The 19,483-nt window shown below is 35.8% G+C and overlaps 1 protein-coding gene and 1 pseudogene across 10 annotated transcripts in view; both read left to right on the top strand.

The window, feature by feature from the left end:
• The window catches only part of Trdn (triadin), a 379,612-nt gene that overhangs the window by 283,583 nt on the left and 76,546 nt on the right, over positions 1–19,483 (top strand). For all 10 annotated transcript variants that reach the window (XM_076927916.1, XM_076927914.1, XM_076927917.1 and 7 more), the window contains one exon: positions 4,172–4,228. In XM_076927916.1, coding sequence (XP_076784031.1) covers positions 4,172–4,228 — 57 coding nt within the window. The remainder of the gene's footprint in view (positions 1–4,171; positions 4,229–19,483) is intronic.
• LOC143440535 (lipopolysaccharide-induced tumor necrosis factor-alpha factor homolog pseudogene) lies at positions 12,078–12,472 on the top strand (annotated as a pseudogene).

Here is a 19,483-nt window from a genome sequence, read left to right as displayed (position 1 = left end):
TTAGTTCAGGTACTCAGTTTCCTGAAGATTCTCAGTATCCTTTAGTCTTCATCTTCAACTTAAGCTTAGTAATTAGAGAGATCCTGAACCCAGTCTTTTATTTACTAAAACTGCACCACCAAGGCTGTGATCACTGTTAATAATAATCAAAAATTCTTAGAATTACATGAGGATCAATAGTTCCAAGCTGTTTTCTTATAGTAGAAACTAAACTGAAAGAAAAAAAAAAAAAACATGTTTCCTTACAGGTTTTACACAGTTCTTCATGGGTATGTGGACACAGCTCTTGCAGTTTCCTGGTACAGCAGACAGCAGTCTTTAGTAATTGCTTCCATGTAAGAAGAAAAAAATTACAATCTACTAAAATTAAAATGAGTCCTTACAAAATTTTGAATTTATGTGGGCAAAATGGTTAATTCTCTTTAATATCTTTTCGGGTATTGTTGTTTCCAATTCTTCAATAAGCTAGGAAAACAGAAATACTAAGTTTTTATTTGCTTTTATATCATCTTTTAATTGTCTAATCTTCATTTCTTCATCCTAACAATTTCATAGCCTCATGTACTCTCCTTCTAATACGATTTATTCCTAAATTATATATAAATTCTTACTTTTTATATCAATGTTTTTCTTCCTGAGACAACTTAACTTTCTATTTTTGATGTCCTCATGTTGACACTGAATAATTAATGCAGCAGTCATCGGACTGGAGGGTACATGTGTCTCCTTGTAATTCCAAATTCAAGGCCAAGTTTGACAATGAACTGCTTTTACAAAAGACCATGTAGGCTTTTATGGCCTTTGGGGTTATGCTGTCTACATCCTTTCCCACTGGCCCTGAAAGCCAAGCAAAGGGCCGGTTGCTCATCTTCTACATTGTCATGACTGTCTCCATTCCTCATTCCTGAAACTAGCATCTGTTTCCATTATTATGGCATTATTAGCTCTGAGTAATTGAAGGAGGTATACTACCCAAAGAAAAAGACTGAAAGTAGAGTAGTAAAGGCAGCAGATCAACTTTGGGGCAACAGCAACCACCAGCACATGTGGGGTTTATGGGATCAACGGCCTGGCGATGCTCCAGGGGCAGAAACTGTCACACCTCCCCTTACCCAGCCATGCTGGACCCAGCAGTATTCTGCTAAGGGTGATTTAGCCATCACAATAAGCATGTGCAAAGAAAGATCTAGTCTTTAGGGTAATGATTGAGAATTTAGTCAAATAACAGGAGCACCCATAATACTTCAGGAGACATTTCTAATCCAAGACAATTTGAAGAATTCTATCTAACAAGAAAAAAAAAAAAAAAAAGAGCTAGTTAAATGACTTACAATGTCAAGAGGATTGAGAAGAAACTTTTTCATCTGGTGTGACAAAATATACCTTAGATATGGTCCACACTCATTATCTGCTTTGAATTCTCAGACTGTAGTATATGTTGGATTTCCAAAGGGCAAGTGCACTCCAGCATTGCTGGAACATACACAGTGCTTAAAGGAAGCTGTTCAGGTTCGTTTGCTCCTTGTTTGAACTGAGTGTTAGATGTTACACAGTCATCTGTGTGACAATTCACTGTCTCTCCACTCTGATTATGTCACCGACCTTTCAGACACCGCTATAATTTCCTTTGTTTACAAGGTCCTGTCAGACAACATATCACCACAGTTTCCAAGGACTGAGAGCATTTTGTCAAATAAATTTTCTTATGAGTTTTAAGTAAAGTGTCATTCAGAGATCAAGGTTGCATAATTTTATTTTTAAAACAAAACACAAAGATTCATAATAAATTCAAATTGGGTTCTTAGGCCAAAAAATGGTAATTGAATGATTCTTAAACATTTAAAAATATTTTAAGAGACCACAGAATCAAATTCTTCCTGAAAATGATCATTTGGAGCAATAAATAGTGAAATCATTGCTGTTTTCTTTAAAAACACTTTAATACTTATTGTTTGGGATTGAAAAGTGTTATACTTTTTCCAGGAAGAATGATGTCACTTTCCTCTCGTATGGCGTTTCTTATTGTTTTTACTCTTTTGTCTCTTGCATGAACATTTTATACAATCTTATAAAATGAAATACTATTTGTATGCATCTATTTGACCTGAAGGATAGTGTTAGAATAAAAACTAATTTCAATTCTCTTCTTTTAATCATGCTCAGACTCAATAGAACACTTCTGGATTCATGGCAATTGAGTGTTTTTAGGTCAAACTGAATAACCTTTAATCATATACATTTTGTTCTATATAGTTATTTTAATCGCAATCTATAAATATTTTCTTGAAATATAAAGCAATAGCATATATAATCTCAAATTACTGTTTTTTACCAATATATGCATGATATGTCAGTATGGTTTATTACTATATCTGAAACATAGAGCTAAATTTTATATCTTAGGGTAACAATGTTTTGTTTTTTAATAAAAATCTGCAGGTATCTTTACCTGTAAAAATCTTTAGGGGAAATATTTATAACTTTTGTTTTATTGTTCTTTTATGTACTCAGTTTGCCCACTAAGTAAAGTCTATTTATTTGAAGAACCAATAAAATTTGAGGTCGTTTGTAGTTAAAAATAACATGATAGTAGTTATGTCATCATTTTTATTTATCAATGTACTTGCTTCACTACAATAACCTTTGTATACAAGCTACACCAACCCATTTCTTCAGCTCCCTTCTGAATTATCTGTTTTGGAGGATCTTGCTAACATGGAAAACATAATACATTTCAAAAATGATAGATCTCTAAAGATCTTTCATTCCTTTGGTTTGGATTGCAGTTACTGGAATATTATTCTACTGTAGAACTAGGAACCATTTTCAACTTAAAAAGACACATTATATATTTTACCTCCAGTTACACACTTAAGATGGTATTTGCTGCCCAGTAAAATTCTTCTCGCCTAAAGACAAACTTGCAAGGACTTTCCTCATTTGTCAATTTTAAAAGGTAGAGTTAGTAAATTCTTTCCATGCCCCAAAAGAGACATAGTACAATATTTTTTGCTCAAATAACTATTATTTCATTCACTAGCTATATAGAAAGAACACAATTTAATTGTTTTGACAAATGCTTGATTTTGTGTGTGATTTAATCAGAACTCAGAAAAGATAAACTAAATGATTTTCACTGAGGTAACTAATAGAATTGCAATTAAATATCAGGTTGGTCAAAGTTTTGTGAGATTTCTCACTATTGTGTATATCAAGAGTTTCCCTCATTGTCTTAAAATGGATGCTAACTGGTGTCTAACACCTCAATAAGAAAAAGTACCTGCTCATCTTTACCTATACTTTTTAGTATAGTGTCAAAACTTGAATTTATTTAGCTGAAATTCCAAGAGCTGCTGTCACTAGATTTTCAAGATGGACATGGCATGGTCTTCCCAGAGTTGGGTCTCAAGTTGCACAGTATCACTTTTCCAGCATTCTGTTGATTAAAAATACCTTCCACAGCCAGAAGTCTAGCTGATGGATCTGTCCACCTTGAGATTCCCTATTTGTATAAAATGTCTTCAGCTTTCCATCTTATCTCATTGATGAAATTTTCGAAGTTATCTCTCTTCGTCTAAGAGCTGTCATTCCCCAAATCTGTCTTTGTACTATGTGCCTAAAGACATAGTATTTTTGATGTTGAAGTTATGCCAGAGAAAGCTAGTTTAAGTGGCAGGTGTCCTAACTCACAAGCCTGGGGAAATTGTTTAAACTTTTATTAGGAGTAAGAAAACATGTGTCCTATAGCATTTCTGACAACATAAAACCTGACATTATCTAATATATAGTTAATGTATGATGTTAATTTTCATATAATATCACCTATAGTATTTTTTAACTTTTGTCTTTAGTTATAATTTAATTATATTTCTCTCTTTCCTTTCCTCCCTCTCAAAACTCCCATATGCCCCTCCCCTGTCCCCTTCTAATATGTAGTCTCTTTTTAGTAATTATTATTTCATGCATATGTCTACTTACACATACAAATGTATTCTTAAATAAAACCTGTTAGGTCCATATAATCTAATATATAGATCAGAAGACAGCTGGATTTTAAATATCAATGCAGCGGCCCTCTGATTATTGAAGCTCCCATAAACAGAACTTAGAAAAAAATCTTATGATAAAATAATATGTTGTTTTACCATTTCTTTCCCATGATTTCTCCTAGAAATGAAAAAAGAAATGAAAAAATCTGGGAAGAGTTCTTCAGATTTGAAAGATAAAGGTAATAGAACTCATTTAATATAAAAACATAATTGTAAGTTGGAGTATCTGAAAAGTACCTTGTACATTTGGGGCATTATCTTCACAGTTATGCAAACCATAATTACACAGTCTATTTATATTATCATACTTTTTAAAATACTAGCATTTGCAAAGATGTGGGGGAAGGAAAAAGTCAATTATAAAGGAAAGAAGAAATTTTCTTAACAATAAAAAGTAATATGAATAAGAAAATAAGAAAAATAAGAAAATAAAAGTACTAATATAGTCTTGTCTCTACAGCCTCTGACTCTACTCTTTCTAATCTCTCTCTGTCTGTCTCTCTGTCTCTCTGTCTCTCTGTCTCTCTCTCTCTCTCTCTCTCTCTCTCTCTCTCTCTCTCTCTCTCACACACACACACACACACACACACACACACTGGTGAATAACACTATTGAAACCCTTGAGAATCTCTTGAAAAGGATAAAGCTAAGAACAGAGGGCTGGATACAGTAGTTGTAGCTCTGAATCCTCTTACTTTTCAATACTCACAGGATTATTCTGTGTTTTAGCTTTGTCAGACCCTTATTGCTGTAGCAAACACAAAATCCTTATTTAAACATCACGATCTACATTTCATGATCAGTGGATTACTTTTCTGCACATCAAAATTCTAGTCTTATTTTTAAAAATAATTTCTTCATAAAATATCCGCCTCATATATTGTACCCTTCCCTCAACCACCTCTCTTCAGAACTAATACATAAATATTTTTATTTACTAGATATATAAGTTATCTTATGTAGGGATTTTATTGCTAGAAAGAGACTATGACTAAGGCAACTTTTATAAAAGTAAGTAATTAAGTGAAGGCTTGGTGACAATTTAGAAGATTAGTCTATTATTGTAATGGAAGAGTTTCTGAGAGTTTTATACACTCATCCCCAGGCAGCAGGCAGACAGACAATGGGCCTAGTATGGGTTTTTGTAACTTCAAAGCTTAATCCCAATGACTCATCTACTTATACAAGGACACCTCCTTTAACAAACACAGCTACTCCAAAAGGCCACACCCCCTAATCCTTCTAAATAGCTCATCAACAGAAAAGTAAGTCTGAAAACATTAGAGCCTATTGAGGTCATTCTTATTCAAACCACGATATTGCACTTTCTGTCTCCCATAGGGCTTAGCCATATCATAATAAAAATGAATTTGGTTTAACTTTAAATGTTTTCATGATCATCAGTAAAATAGTGATGCAAAATCAGATCATAAACTTTCAATATACACTGGTACAGAATATATATTATATATTCAATATGTGAGAAAAGGGAGCAGAATAAAAGACCAAAACAAGGCTGAAAAGCAGTGGGGAATACTCCACATTTCCTAGTTTTATATATGATGTAAATTTTCTTTTCAAACCTACAGCTTTTTCCAGCTTTGTTAAGTGTAAAATACTTCTCTCTCTTGAACTGCTTTCACACACAGCCTGCAGCTCTGCATGGCATGTCTCCCATGATTCTGGCATCTCTAACATCTTGGAATCTCCAAAGCAATTTGCTCTTCATCTTCATAGACTCATAGCTTCATAGCTTCATAGCTAGGTGTTTAGCTTCTCCCAAACCATGTAGAAAAATTCTACATCTTTCTTTTATCATTAAAATAAAGACCAAGTCACATGAACCAAAGCTTGTGCAAAGTTCTGTTTGCTGGGGCTGGAACTTGGGACCCTCCTTGGCTTGAGTTTGCAAAAGCTTCCAGTATCTTGGTTTCCTTTACTACCTAAGCTTTCTTTAAATTTCCTTTCACAGGTTGAAAGGTTATCTGGGTAAGGTCTTGGCCTGAGGTCACCACTCTCTTTATTCCATTTAATGTTGAGTTTTCCTTTAAACTTTTTATTTCCTTCTGCACAGGGCTTAAGTCCAGCTTTACATTTCCTGGTGTTGTTTTCTATCTTCAAACAGTATATTTTGCATTTCTTTTTGTTTTACTTTCTCCTTTTATTAGAGATCTGTGAAAGAGTGGTCACTAACAGCAATAGGACTGTTACTACTAGGCTGCCTTGAAATTTCCTCTGTCAATGCCATTAATGCAAAATTCTCCAAGGTAGCCTCTGAAACTTTTTTTTAAGATAATGGCAAAACAAATAAACAAAACCCCCTGCATTCTTTGCCAAAACATCACATGGTGGTAAAGCAGGAAAGTCAGTAATAGTTTTACAGGTTCAGCATTCTCTTCTCTCTGTCTCTCTGTCTTTCTGTGTCTCACTTCTTTCCTTCTTCTCCCCTCATCTTTTCTTTCTCATGCTTCCACATCTCTACTGCACTTCTATCTTCTTGTCTCAACACATATTTACATAGGCCTCTGTGATTTAATGCATATCATTTGCAATTCACGACCTACAAAGACTATACTTCTAATACAGTTTGAGATGCTTTTATTTTACTTGGTATCTGTGTCATTGGAATGTGTAGCTCATTCATTATTGTTGTTTACTATTTAGGTAGATTAAAAGGAAGATTGGGCCTTCTAATTCTTTATGTAATATAATTATAAAAAACCTTAAATTTTATTTAAAAACATCACCTGTTCCAAACCTCAAATTAGTTTGAAAGAGGGGTTGAGCAGGGATCACAGTGGTTCACAAAGACTGAAGTGACAATCACAAAGCCTTTATGAGTCTGAGCTAGGTTCTCTGCATCTATGCTATGTTTTCATAGCTTGGTGTTCTTCTGGGACTCCTAATAGTAAAAGTGTGTGTGTTTGCAGGGGTGTCTCTGACTCTTTTGCTGCTCTTGAGACCCTTTTCCTCCTACTTGGTTGTCTTGTCCAGCCTTGATATGAGAGTTTATGACTAGTGTCATTGTAACTTGCTGATATCACTGGGAGGTCTGTTCTTTTCTGAAAGAAAAAATGGAGAAGGAGTATATCTGAATGAGAGGGGAAGTGGAGGAAGACTTGGTGAAATGGAGGGAAGGAAAACTGCCATTGAGATGTAATGTGAGAGAAGAAAAGGAACAATACAACAGGAAACTAACAAAGAAAACCCCTCTGCTAGCAATCAAATGTGATAGAATTAAGTCTGTATTGATTAGTTCACCAAGTTAACAACATAGACTCTTGTAATTTATGTTCTTATTAATGCACAGTTACAAAAAATGGTTGATATACAGTTATAAAAATGTTTAATGAGACTTTTCCCTCAATTATAATTATCTACTCTTTGCAAATACCTTCACACTGATTAGAAAATCCTATATATCTATATACTTATACACAGTTAAATATATAATTTTGTTGCTAATGTTTATTCATTTAAAGTTATGTAAAAATATATCTTTGTTTTCTAAAGAAGTCAGAATAAATTGTCAAAATGTCTTTTAACAATGTATTTTAGAGAAAACCTTTTTTCATTGTTAAACATAACTTATCATTACTAAAAAATAAAAAACCTCAAAGAAAAATGTAATATGGCATATAAGATTTAGAAATTTGAAAGTATCCATGGTGATTTTCTTTCTGGAGAGTCTCTTTGAAGCTGGCTATAGAGATCTCTCTGAAGAAAGATAAAGGTTCTCACTTGCTAAAGGACCTCTTACTTCAATTTAATGTATTTCATAAGTTATTTCTAGTATGTAGGAAAGAGAATTTCAGCATTTCCTAGTACATAGACCCTCTGACGTGTTGTCTAAACCCATGTTGAATCACAGTAAAATTCTAAAAGCAGCATCATTACAGAAAAGTCATTTACAACCACATTCACAGGAAATATCATAGCATGACTAAATTAGGCATTTAGAGAATAGTATCATTAGACTTGTGTCTTTATGTAAGGAAGAGTAAAGAACTCTTGCCAAGGAAACATTGCTGCTTTTTGTTGCTGGTTTAACTATTAGAATGGTAGAGGCAAGACTTAAACTTTCTCCTAAAACCTCAATAGACATATAAGGAAGAACCCTCTTTATGTGGCCTTGGTACATGTAAACCAAAACCAAACCAAACCAAACCAAACCAAACCAAACCAAACCAAACCAAACAAGCCCAATGCTGGTAATAGTGGTTATTGGTTAACTTTCTTGTATATTTCTTTCAGATATTGCTTTTCTCTCAAGTAAAGGCAAGAATAACTATTCTTGAGGTTTCTAAGTTACGTTGTATAACTACTTAAATTTTCATACAAACACATATACTCACCTCCTTCAAACAAGACCTTAAAACCTGGAACTTGAAGTCTTCAGATCACCATAGTAGTAATCTGACCACATCATCATTTTTCAATACATGTGAATAGATATATATGTATATGTATGTATACATACATATATGTATGTATATATTGTTCTAGAGGCACTTATTTACTCTATCTTTGACAAAAACAAATAAATGAAAAACAAACAAAAATGAATAAATCTGGTATGTTTTTTCATCCAGGGTATTTGATATCAATTTTAAGCATTGAAATGTAGATGAAAAGCTGACTCAATTTACTCTTAGCATTATAAGTAGCAGTATGGACATTGTCACCAATCAATTTTCAGTTTTTTTATACATCATTTAAAGGTCTAGATTATGCCCCAGGAAACTCTGTATTTGAAGGACATGATAATTTTCATATTTTCTTTTAATTGACAAAAACTATATACATTTTGGAATATATTGAGATTTTTATATGTATTTATCATGGAGAATATTAGATCAAAGTTGGTAGCAAACTTCTTGCCATGCAGTTACTTTAATAGTAATATTAAACATATATATATATATATATATATATATATATATATATATATTTCAAATTCTGCAAGATGTGTCTATATTTATTGTAGTCACTCTCCTGAGGAATAGAACAGTGCTGCTAATTTTACCCACCTAATTGAAACTGTCTACTTTCTATTAGCTATCACCATTCTCCCCTCCCTCTCACCAGAAACCTCTCCCATATCATCAAAGATCACAAAATAGATATTTGTTGGCTTTGATTATAAGTGTTGGTGGTGTGTGGTGCCTTTGTTCTTGTGCCTAGCTTATTTCACCCATTCTTAACATACTCTTAGCCACCTTGAATCAGAGTATTCTAAGCCATGGGTAGAGTTCATCTCCATAGACCTGGGCTTTGAAATCTAACCCGAAATCCTGATGTAGAAAGAATAAAGGGGCAACCAAGGTAGGTCTCACACTTTTCCCATTTCCATTGCATAAATGTTATTTTATTTGCAAAGGATTTAATGAGCCTTAATGTTGTAGAAAAACAGAAAAATATTATGTAGCCTCTGTGTGTGAAGAGGTGATTGGGGAGTAATAGTGATGATATACAGAGCATTTTTCATAAGCATGTCTGCAACTCATGAAACTACAACACTGGATTAAAGTTTGACAAAGAAAGGGCTAATTTTCATTTTTATCTGTCTTAAACAATAGCCTGTAATTTAGGCTATTTTAGGTAATTTTGTTGCTCCATACATAATACAGAATTTTTACTTAAAGGTTTATTTTGCTTTTAAACAAAGCAGAAATAAACAAACTCAAAAGAAATAAATTTATTTAGTGTTAATTAAATTCTTTGGGGAGTTGTTCAGGTATTGTGGTCCAGTGTTTTACAAAAGTCACAAATCAATTTTTCTTATCCTTTCAAATACCTCTTCTCTTAAGTGAACAAATATAGATTGCACAACAACATGCTTTGCAGGCAGTTGGCTGGGAATGCCAAGGGTGCGGGTAAGGTGGCTGGGAACACTGAGGATTCCTCCAGGTGGAAAGTAGCTACAACTCATTAAAAGCCTTCTCCAGGGTTCCTCACAGTGTGGCCCCAAGACACAAGAAAGTCCATGATTTTTACAGGCTTTATTTTCATGGTGGATGTACATGGATCTGGATGCACTCCTGTAAAACTCAGGACAGACCTGAGTTAAATAGGGAAGGAGAAGGGGGGGGTAGCTGGGGAAGAATGCTTAATTGACTATACCTTCTGGCCTTCAGGCATCTCATTAGTATGTAAATCTCTCTAGAGCCTGAGGCCTGTTCCTCCTGACTGATGGCCATAGACCTCTCTGTGGAAGGGGCTGTGGAGGGTTGAAGCTAAATGAAAAGAACCAGGGCCTGGGAGCAGAGCCAAACTCCTGCCGTCCAATAAGGGTCCAGGGTTCCAAGCATCCAGCTGCTTTTCACAGCCAACCGTCCCACAATTCCCCCTTTTTCTTTTATAAAGGAGAAGTGTCAACAGAATAAGTGTCTCCTATGTTAGGAACAGTTTGATACTGAACCAAGACCTGATTGTTAGTTACCTTTGCAATGTTACTTATCTGTTGCTTTACAAACAGAATGAGACAGGGTGTCAAGAGAAGAAAGGCTCTAATGGCTAGTAAGAAGTGAAGGAGGGGAAGAATCCAACCCATAGGGTAAGGGGAGCTGGGGGTGGGTGTTAGAAAGGCAAGGGATCATTGAAACAATTAAATACAGGTGGTACAGTTTGAGGGTAATAACATCTGATTAATCTAGACAGACATTATGTTTTCTTTACTTACATGTAACTTTTAGCTATTTGACTTTGACAAAAGAGTTTTCTGTAGCTGGAAAATCTGGGTCTGTCTTCTATAGGATTTAACTTGTGTCTCTGGGTTTCAGTGTGTGTCTCTGGAGTCTTCAGTCAAATGCGGTGACTGGAAGAAGGTAGCTTGGCGTCCCAGGCAGGTTCTAGGAGGTGGCGTTGTCTCTGCTAGACTTGTGGGAGAACCTATAGGATAATCACATTCTAAGTTTCTGAAATGCTGAGAATGAAGGCCTCCAGTGTCAAATGTCTATTCAAATCAGATATCGTATTCTTATGCATCACTAATCAGTTCTAGAGAAAAATAGACAGTTAAAAAGGTGAAAAATAAGCAAGCCTCTACTTTCTGGCATCCAAGTCCTAATACCTTCACTAACCATGCCTTCTTTTCTTCCCTGAAGCTTCAAAGTTTATCCTTTGATTACTGATTTTTAATGGATGTTTTGGGGTTAGTTTAATTTCAGTGACCATACAAGTCCTACCTAGGAACTATACTTTAATATAACTCAAAAAATACCTACTGATTGATAGAAAAGTCATCTGTAAAATGAGCTTTTATTCATTAAGCTCTTAAATGACAAAGGACTTTAAATAGCAGCTGCTTACTTCAGCACACTTCAACTTTATCTACTTGCAATTCCAACTCTTGGTACAGAACCAGAGTCCCCTTAGCCATTTCATCCCTGGCTTTCCAGATAAGTATTTGCTTTACTTCTACTCACCAAATCTCCAGTTCCCTGTGGAAGCCACTATCAGGTGTCAACAAGATCCCCTTATATCTTTCTTAAAACCTCTCTTAGGCTTACCGCATTGCCTACCCCTGTCCCTCTCTGCTACCCATCACCTGGCAAAAATACTACCTACCAGGCATCCCACAGCCTCAACACTTACCAAAGGTCCGGAAGGGGCAAAAGAAACTAAGGCAGAGAAACCTGCCCAATAACTATAAGACATAGACTTACATCCATCAACATAGTACCAGGAACCACTGCTCAGAACACAGTTTCTCTCCACCAGAACTCATTACCCCCACTACAGTAGACCTTGGGAAATGCAACATAGAAGCACAAGGCACGGACTTAAAGTATAGATTGTGAGTATGTTTCAGGACCTTGGAAACAATATGAATAAGCCCCTTAATCAAGTCTGTGAAAGTAAAATGTGGAATAAAATAATGAAAAGAGTTCAAGTCATTAAAGTAAACAGAATCATTAAGGAAGTTTCAAACTGAGATACAACTGCAAATAAAAATTTAGAAAAATCAAACAAAAATCCACTAAGTAAACATCTCCCGGCTCTCCTGGCAGCGCAAGCTGTGGTAAAATGTCAACTCCAGGACCTTACCAAGCAGCTCCAGGTCCTTCTGTAATACCTTCACCCTATAAAGAAACCAGCCCCAGGGCTCATTACAGGCCCAGATGGGAAAGGCATGATCCACCTTCTTACTACACCTAGTCTGTGCCTGTCCATAACACCAACGCAATTGCCGTGCAGACAGTTTATGTGCAGCAGCCTGTCACCTTCTATGACCAACCTATCCAGATGTGTTGTCCTTCCTGCAGCAAGATGATCATGATCCAGATGTCCTACAATGCTGGAGCTCTCACTTGGCTCTCCTGTGGCAGTCTGTGTCTGCTGGGATGCATTGCTTTCGGCTGCTTTGTGGACCATTACTGCCCCAACTGCAAACGCTCCTGGGCACCTACAAGCATTTCTAGCACTCAGCCACCCACTCTAGGCCAGCCAGACACAGGGGAGGTAGTAGACAAGTGTTACCGGAAGTCACCTGACCCTTGCCCAGCATAGCCAGAAGAGGTCCCATCCTTGATCTCATCTCTTTATGGGCTCCATCTTCGTGTCTTTTAGGGGAGGGGGAAAGGTTGGAAAAGTAACAAACCTTCAAACCCAGAAACTGCTGCTAGAGTTGTGCCCTGACCATGCAAAAATGTGGACCTTGGCTGTTGTTTCAAGAGTTTACTGCCTGCTTATGTTACCCCCACTAACTTGATTGTTACCCCATTTATATCTCCTCCACTGATTTGACATTGGCTGCCTCCTCTTCCTCAGTGGGCCTTCCTGGTGCCAGTATCAAACCCTGAAGCCACAGTTTCCTGTATTTTTCACTGTTTGGCTTGATCTGTTCTGTCTCTCCCCATCCCTCATGTCATGAGTTGTGCCCTGAACATCCAAAAATGTGGACCTTGGCTGTTGTTTCAAGGGTTTTTGCGGTTCTGTAATTGCACACTTGTCTGGCACTCAGAATCACTTTAGTTTCATAGAGTATTTTTTCCCCAAGTACATAGAAGGGCTGCTGACATCCACCAGACATATACAGTAAAGGGCACAAGTACTAAGTAAAAGGCTCACAGCTCCTCCTTTCTCAGTCCCGAGCCTATGAAGGGGCTCCTTCCTCACAGAGTTTCTATGAATTCCACATACAGAAGTCATGTGACAGGGAGACATCTCTAAAATAATTTTGGCAATCGTGATGCACCTTTCATTTCTCCATTTGCTGGTGTGTTTTTAGTTGGTTTTGTTTTAGTTTTTCACGTACAGTCCAGCTTTGTGGCCCAGGCCATCCTTGAACTCCCCAGTCTTCACTTCTGAAATACCCAGGGCTCTCTCTAGACATGTGTCTCTGTACCTACTGGGCTTTTGTTCTGTTTTTCTTCGACAGAAAAACAAACTGGTAATTTCACTGACTGCTTATGTAGGTTTGGTGTGGTTTAGAAAACCTTGTCTCTGTTGGGCTTCTTTGGGGGAGTCAGGGGACTCCTATTTGAACCCATACTTCAGTTCTGAAAGATTGGCTGCTGGAAGTCACTCAAGAAAATCTGAAGTATGATTTCATTTTTTAGAGCTGAGGTTCTGTGGTACCATCGTCATGGTCCCAAACATCAATAAAACAGGTAGAAGGATGCCAAAGACAAGTTCGGGCTTTTTTGGGGTGACCACTCTATTATGTATAATATTGACACAGTATGGCCAGCTTTTCAGGAGGTCCTGGCGCCATCCTAAACCTACACAGGATCTGCCATGAACAAAAGTGTATGAAGTCAACCTGACATGGAACAAAAGTCTGCATATTGGTTAAGATACAGTCCTAGCCATTGACTGGGCTGTTCAGAAAATGATCCAGAAGCACGAGCTGTCATTTTTGCAGTGAATTATAGTTACTATACATGACTTTGATGATACTTGCTTTAAAAAAAAAAAAATCTTTGGTCACTCAGTGAACAATTCAGTTTACCTGTGTGTGTTTGTGTGTGTGTGTGTAGAAAAATAATAATTGAAGGGAAAAATCAACTAACATAAAACTTGGCCCATTGGAATAACACCTGATATCTCAGTGAAAACTCAAAAAGCTATAAGGGCTACAACTCTAATGGGTTACAAGTGTCAGCACAATTATCAATCACAATTGATGGAGAACAAAAAGCTTATCATGACAAAAACTAAAGCAGTAAAACAGTATCTATCTACCAATCAAGCATTGCAAAAGGCATCAGAAGAAAGAGAACAATCTAAAGAGTTCAACTATAAAGAAGAAAAAACAAATGACAAAAAATGCCAGGCTAGCAAATCAAAGGGGTATATGTGGAGACTATACTATATCTATAAAATAACATGAATAAAGACTGCACATTTATAACTATCAACCATAATGGTCTCAACTACTCATTGAAAAGTCAAGACTAACAGAATAGGTTAGAAAACAGGACCCAGGTTTTTGCTGCATCTAAAAGGCTAAACATCACCTCAAAGTAAATGGAAGGGTGACAATATTCCATGTAAATAAACCCAGGAAGCTAGTAAATATAGACATTTTAATAGCTATTTTATACATGTAAAATAGAATTGAAACCAAAATGAATCAGAAAAGAGAAAGAACACTTCGTATTTATCAAAGGAAAAAAGGATCCACCAAGATTGCAATTCTAAACATCTATAACTCAAGCACATGGTATTCAGCTTCATAAAAGAAATACAACTGCAGCTGAAAAATCACATATTGTTCCTCACATGTTGATAGTGAATGACCTTAATATGTCACTCTTGTAAAGAAAATTGTCTAAACAGAGAAATTCTGGAGCTAAATGATATTATCAATCAGATGAACTTAATAGACCTACACAGAACATTTCACCCAAACACACACACACAAAATATTCTTTCTTCTAAGCAGCTCATGGAACCTTGACCAAATTCGACGACATTATTCAAATACAAAGCAAGCATCAACAGATTTAAGAAAATTGAAATAACACCCTTATCGCTGATGTACATAGTTTAAAGCTAGATATGAGCAACACCACAAAGCAAAGAAAGTTTATAAACTCGTGGCAACTGAACAGTTTATTACTCAATGAAAAATAGGTCAAGGTGCAAAGTAAGAAAGAATAGAGACATGTTTTAGAACTGAATTTAAAAAAAAAACACATTATGTACCCTAGCCTATGAGATACAATGAAGGTGATACTCAGAAACAAGTTATAGCACTCTCTACATGAAAATAAATAAATAAATGGTGAGATTTCATGCTAGTAACTTAATGGCACACCTCTAATACAATAACAAAAATTAACACACATGAAGAACAGATGGCAAAAAACAATATAAACCAGTTTTTTGAAAACAACAAAGTAGAAACAAATATAAAACAAAAACAACGAAAGGAGAGTCAGTTCCTTTAGAACTGCAGAGAAAATTATAGACCCATTTCTCTTATGAATATAGATACAAAGATGGTCAATAAAAGAGTTGCAAAGCAAATATAAGAACATGTCAAAAACATTATCCACAACAATGTAGTTGGCTTTATCCTAGAAATGCAAAGATGTATCATCATATATAAATCTATAGAGTGTGGTATATAAAGAGGCTGAAAGACAAAATCATATGATCAATCTATTAGATAAAAACCCAATATCTCTTCATAATAAAAGTTCAGAAGACAATGAGGCTATAAGGGACACATCTCAACATAATATAGAGAATTCATAGAAAACCCACACCCAACAGCAACCTAAACCCAACAAAACAAAACAAAAATTTAAAACATTTACAATAAAATCAAGAAAAAAGTAGGATTTCCACTTTTTCCATACCTATTCAATATAGTATGTGAAGTCTTAGTCATAGCTAGAGCAATAAGACAACTCAAGGAGATCAAAAGAATACAAATAGAAAAAAAGAAAACAAAATATCTTTGCTTGCAGATGATATGATTTTATCCAAATGATCCTAAAACTCCATCAGGGAATTTCTACACCTGATAAATATATCCAGCAAAGAAGCTAGTCATGTATAAAACTGACACACAAAAACAAGTAGCCTTCCATGTGTCAAAAGAACTGTACAAGAAATCAGAGAAATAACACCTTTACAATGGCCTTTAAAACAACACAAAACAAAACTAAGACAAAAACCTGCCACAATGACACATGCTTTTATTTCAGCACTTGAGAGGCAGAGGCAAACAAAGCTAGGTGAGTATGAGTTAGTCTGTTCTGCATAGAAAGTTACAGGACAACCAGGGTTACAAAGTGAGACACTGTCCAAAACAAAATAAAACAAAACAAAACAAAATCCTGATTTTAAAATAGATGTGCTTGATGTACCTGGAGGTATCACCATCCTTGATCTCAAGTTGTAATATAGAGCTATTTTAATAAAAGCAACATTGTATTGGAATAAAAACAGATACCCTGATCAATGGGGCATAATTAACCAAGACATTAAGTCCACACACCTAAGCAAAGCTGATTTTTGACCAAGCCAGAAATACACTGTGAAAAATAAAAAAAAAAAAAAGAAAACCAAAAGGAATGCCTTCAAGAAATGGTCTATGTTAAATTGGACAGGTGAATGGAGAAATATTCAAATTGAGAAATAATAATTACCTTGAAAAATTCAACTCCAAATGAATGAACAACTTTATCATAAAGTAGGCATCTTTAATCAAAAACAAAAGAAAATAGGTAATAATGTTGAAATTGTTACCCCAGGGAAAGATTTTCTAAGATAAAAATAGCTCTGCCACAACTACTAATTAATAAGTAGTACTTCATGAAATTGAATAGCTTCTGTATGGCAAAGGACACTGTCATCTGAGCAAAATTTCAGGCTATGAAATGCAAAAATAATTTTACCACTTATAAACCTGAGATATTTAAAAATATAAATAACTGAAGAAAACTGGTTTTCTGGACAGATAGCAGGTACCAAAGTTAAATCAAGGTTAGATAAACAAACTAAATAGTCCCATAACCCCTAAAGAAATAGAAGTATTCATTAAAAGCCTCCCAACCAAAACACGCCCAAGAACAGATGGGTTTAGTGCAGAATTCTATCAGACCTTCAAAGAAAACCTAATACCAATACTCCTCCAACTATTCCATGAAATAGAAACAGAAAAAAACACTCAATTCGATCTATGAAGCCACAATTTCACTTATACCTAAACCACACAAAACTCATCAAAGAAAGAGAACTTCAGACCAATTTCACTTATGAATGTCGATGCAAAAATACTCAATAAAATTCTCTCAAACCGAATTGAAGAATATATCAAAATCATCCATGATCATCATCATGATCAAGTAGGATTCATCCCAAAGATGCAGGAATGGTTCAATATATGGAAATCTATCAACATACCACTATATAAACAAATTTAAAGAAAAAAAACATGTGATCATTTCATTGAATGCTTAAAATGCATTTGACAAAACTCAACACTTCTTCATGGTGAAAGTTTTGGAAAGATCAGGAATTCAAGGTCCATACATAAACATCATAAAAGTAATATACAGCAAACCTGTAGGTAAAAATCAAACTAAATGGAGAGAAACTTGAAGCAATCCCACTAAAATCAGGGACTAGACAAGGCTCTCCACTGTCTTCCCTGGTGGAGCTCTTGGGGTCATCTAAGTATATTATCATCTGCAAATAGTGGTATTTTGGGTTCCTTCTTTCAAATTTGCATCCCTATGACATCCTTTTGTTTTTCTAATTGCTCTGGCAGACTTTGAGTCCTATATTAAATAGGACAGTCATATCGAGTCCCTGATTTTAGTGGGATTGCTTCAACTTCAGCAAAGCGGCTAGATATAAAATTAATTCAAACAAATCAGTAGCCTTCCTGTACTCAAAGGATAAACAGGCTGAGAAAGAAATTAGGGAAACAACACCCTTCACAATAGTTACAAATAATATAAAATACCTTGGTGTGGATCTAATCAGGCAAACGACAAATATGTATGACAAGAACTTCAAGTCCATGAAGAAAGCAATCAAAAATCTCAGAAGATGGAAAGATCTCCCATGCTCATGGGTTGGCAGGATTTATATAATCTATAGATTCAATACAATCTCTATCAAAATCCCAACTCAATGTTTTCGTTGAGTTAGAAACAGCAATTCTCAAATTCATTTGGAATAACAAGAATCCCATGATGGCAAAAACTATTCTCAACAATAAAAGAACTTCTGGGAGAATCACCATCCTGACCTCAAGCTGTATTACAGAACAATAGTGATAAAAACTGCATGGTATTGGTCCATAGACAGGCAGGTAGATCAATGGAATAGAAATGAACCCACATACCTGGGGTCACTTGATTTTTGACAAAAAAGCTTAAACTATCCAGTGGAAAAAGGACCGCATTTTTAACAAATGATGCTGTTTCAACAGGAGGTTAGCATATAGAAGAATGCAAATCAATACATTCTTAGCTCCTTGTACAAAACTCAAGTACAAATGGATCAAGGACCTCCATGTAGAACCGAATACACTGAAACTAATAGAGGAGAATATGGCCAAGAGCCTCAAACACATGGGCATAGGGAAAATTTTCCTGAACAAAAAACAATCCTAACAAGAATCAACAAATGGGACCTCATAAAATTGCAAATTTTCTGTAAGGCAAAGGACACTGTCAATAGGCCAAAACAGCAACCCACAGATTGGGAAAAGATCTTTACCAACCCTATATCTAGCAGAGGGATAATATTTAGTATATACAAACAGCTCAAGAAATTAGACTATGGAAAAGCAAATAATCCTATTAAAAATTATGGCACAGAACTAAACAAAGAACTCTCAACTGAGGAATCTCAAATGGCCAAGAAGCACCTAAGGAAATGTTCAACATCCTTAGTCACCAGGGAAATGCAAATCAAAACAACCCTGAGATTCAACCTCACAGCAGTCAAAATGGCTAAGATTAAAAACTCAGGTGATAGCAGATGCTGGCAAGGATTTGGAGAAAGAGGAATACTCCATATACAATTCACAGACCACATGAAGCTCATGAAAGAAGACCAAAGTGTGGATGCTTCAGTCTTTCTTAGAAGGGGGAACAAAATATTCATGGGCAGAAATACAAAGACAAATTGTGGAGCAGAGTCTGAAGGAAAGGTCATCCAGAGACTACCCCACCTGGATATTCATCCCATATACAGACACCAAACCCAGACACTATTGTGGATGTCAAGAAGTGCTTGCTGACAGGAGCATGATATAACTGTCTCCTGAGAGGCTTTGCCAGAGCCTGGCAAATACAGAGGCAGATGCTCCCAGCCAACCATTTGACTGAGCACAGGATCCCCAATGGAGGGGTAAGCAAAAGGACTGAAAGAGCTGATGGGGTTTGCAACCCCAAAGGAAGAACAACAATATCAACCTATCAGACCCCCAGAGATCCCAGGGACTAAACAACCAACCA

Source organism: Arvicanthis niloticus, chromosome 30, assembly GCF_011762505.2.
Source record: "Arvicanthis niloticus isolate mArvNil1 chromosome 30, mArvNil1.pat.X, whole genome shotgun sequence".
NCBI classification, from domain to species: Eukaryota; Metazoa; Chordata; class Mammalia; order Rodentia; family Muridae; genus Arvicanthis; species Arvicanthis niloticus.
The sequence above is the reverse complement of the archived record's forward strand: the minus strand, read 5'-3'. Positions and strand labels throughout refer to the sequence as shown.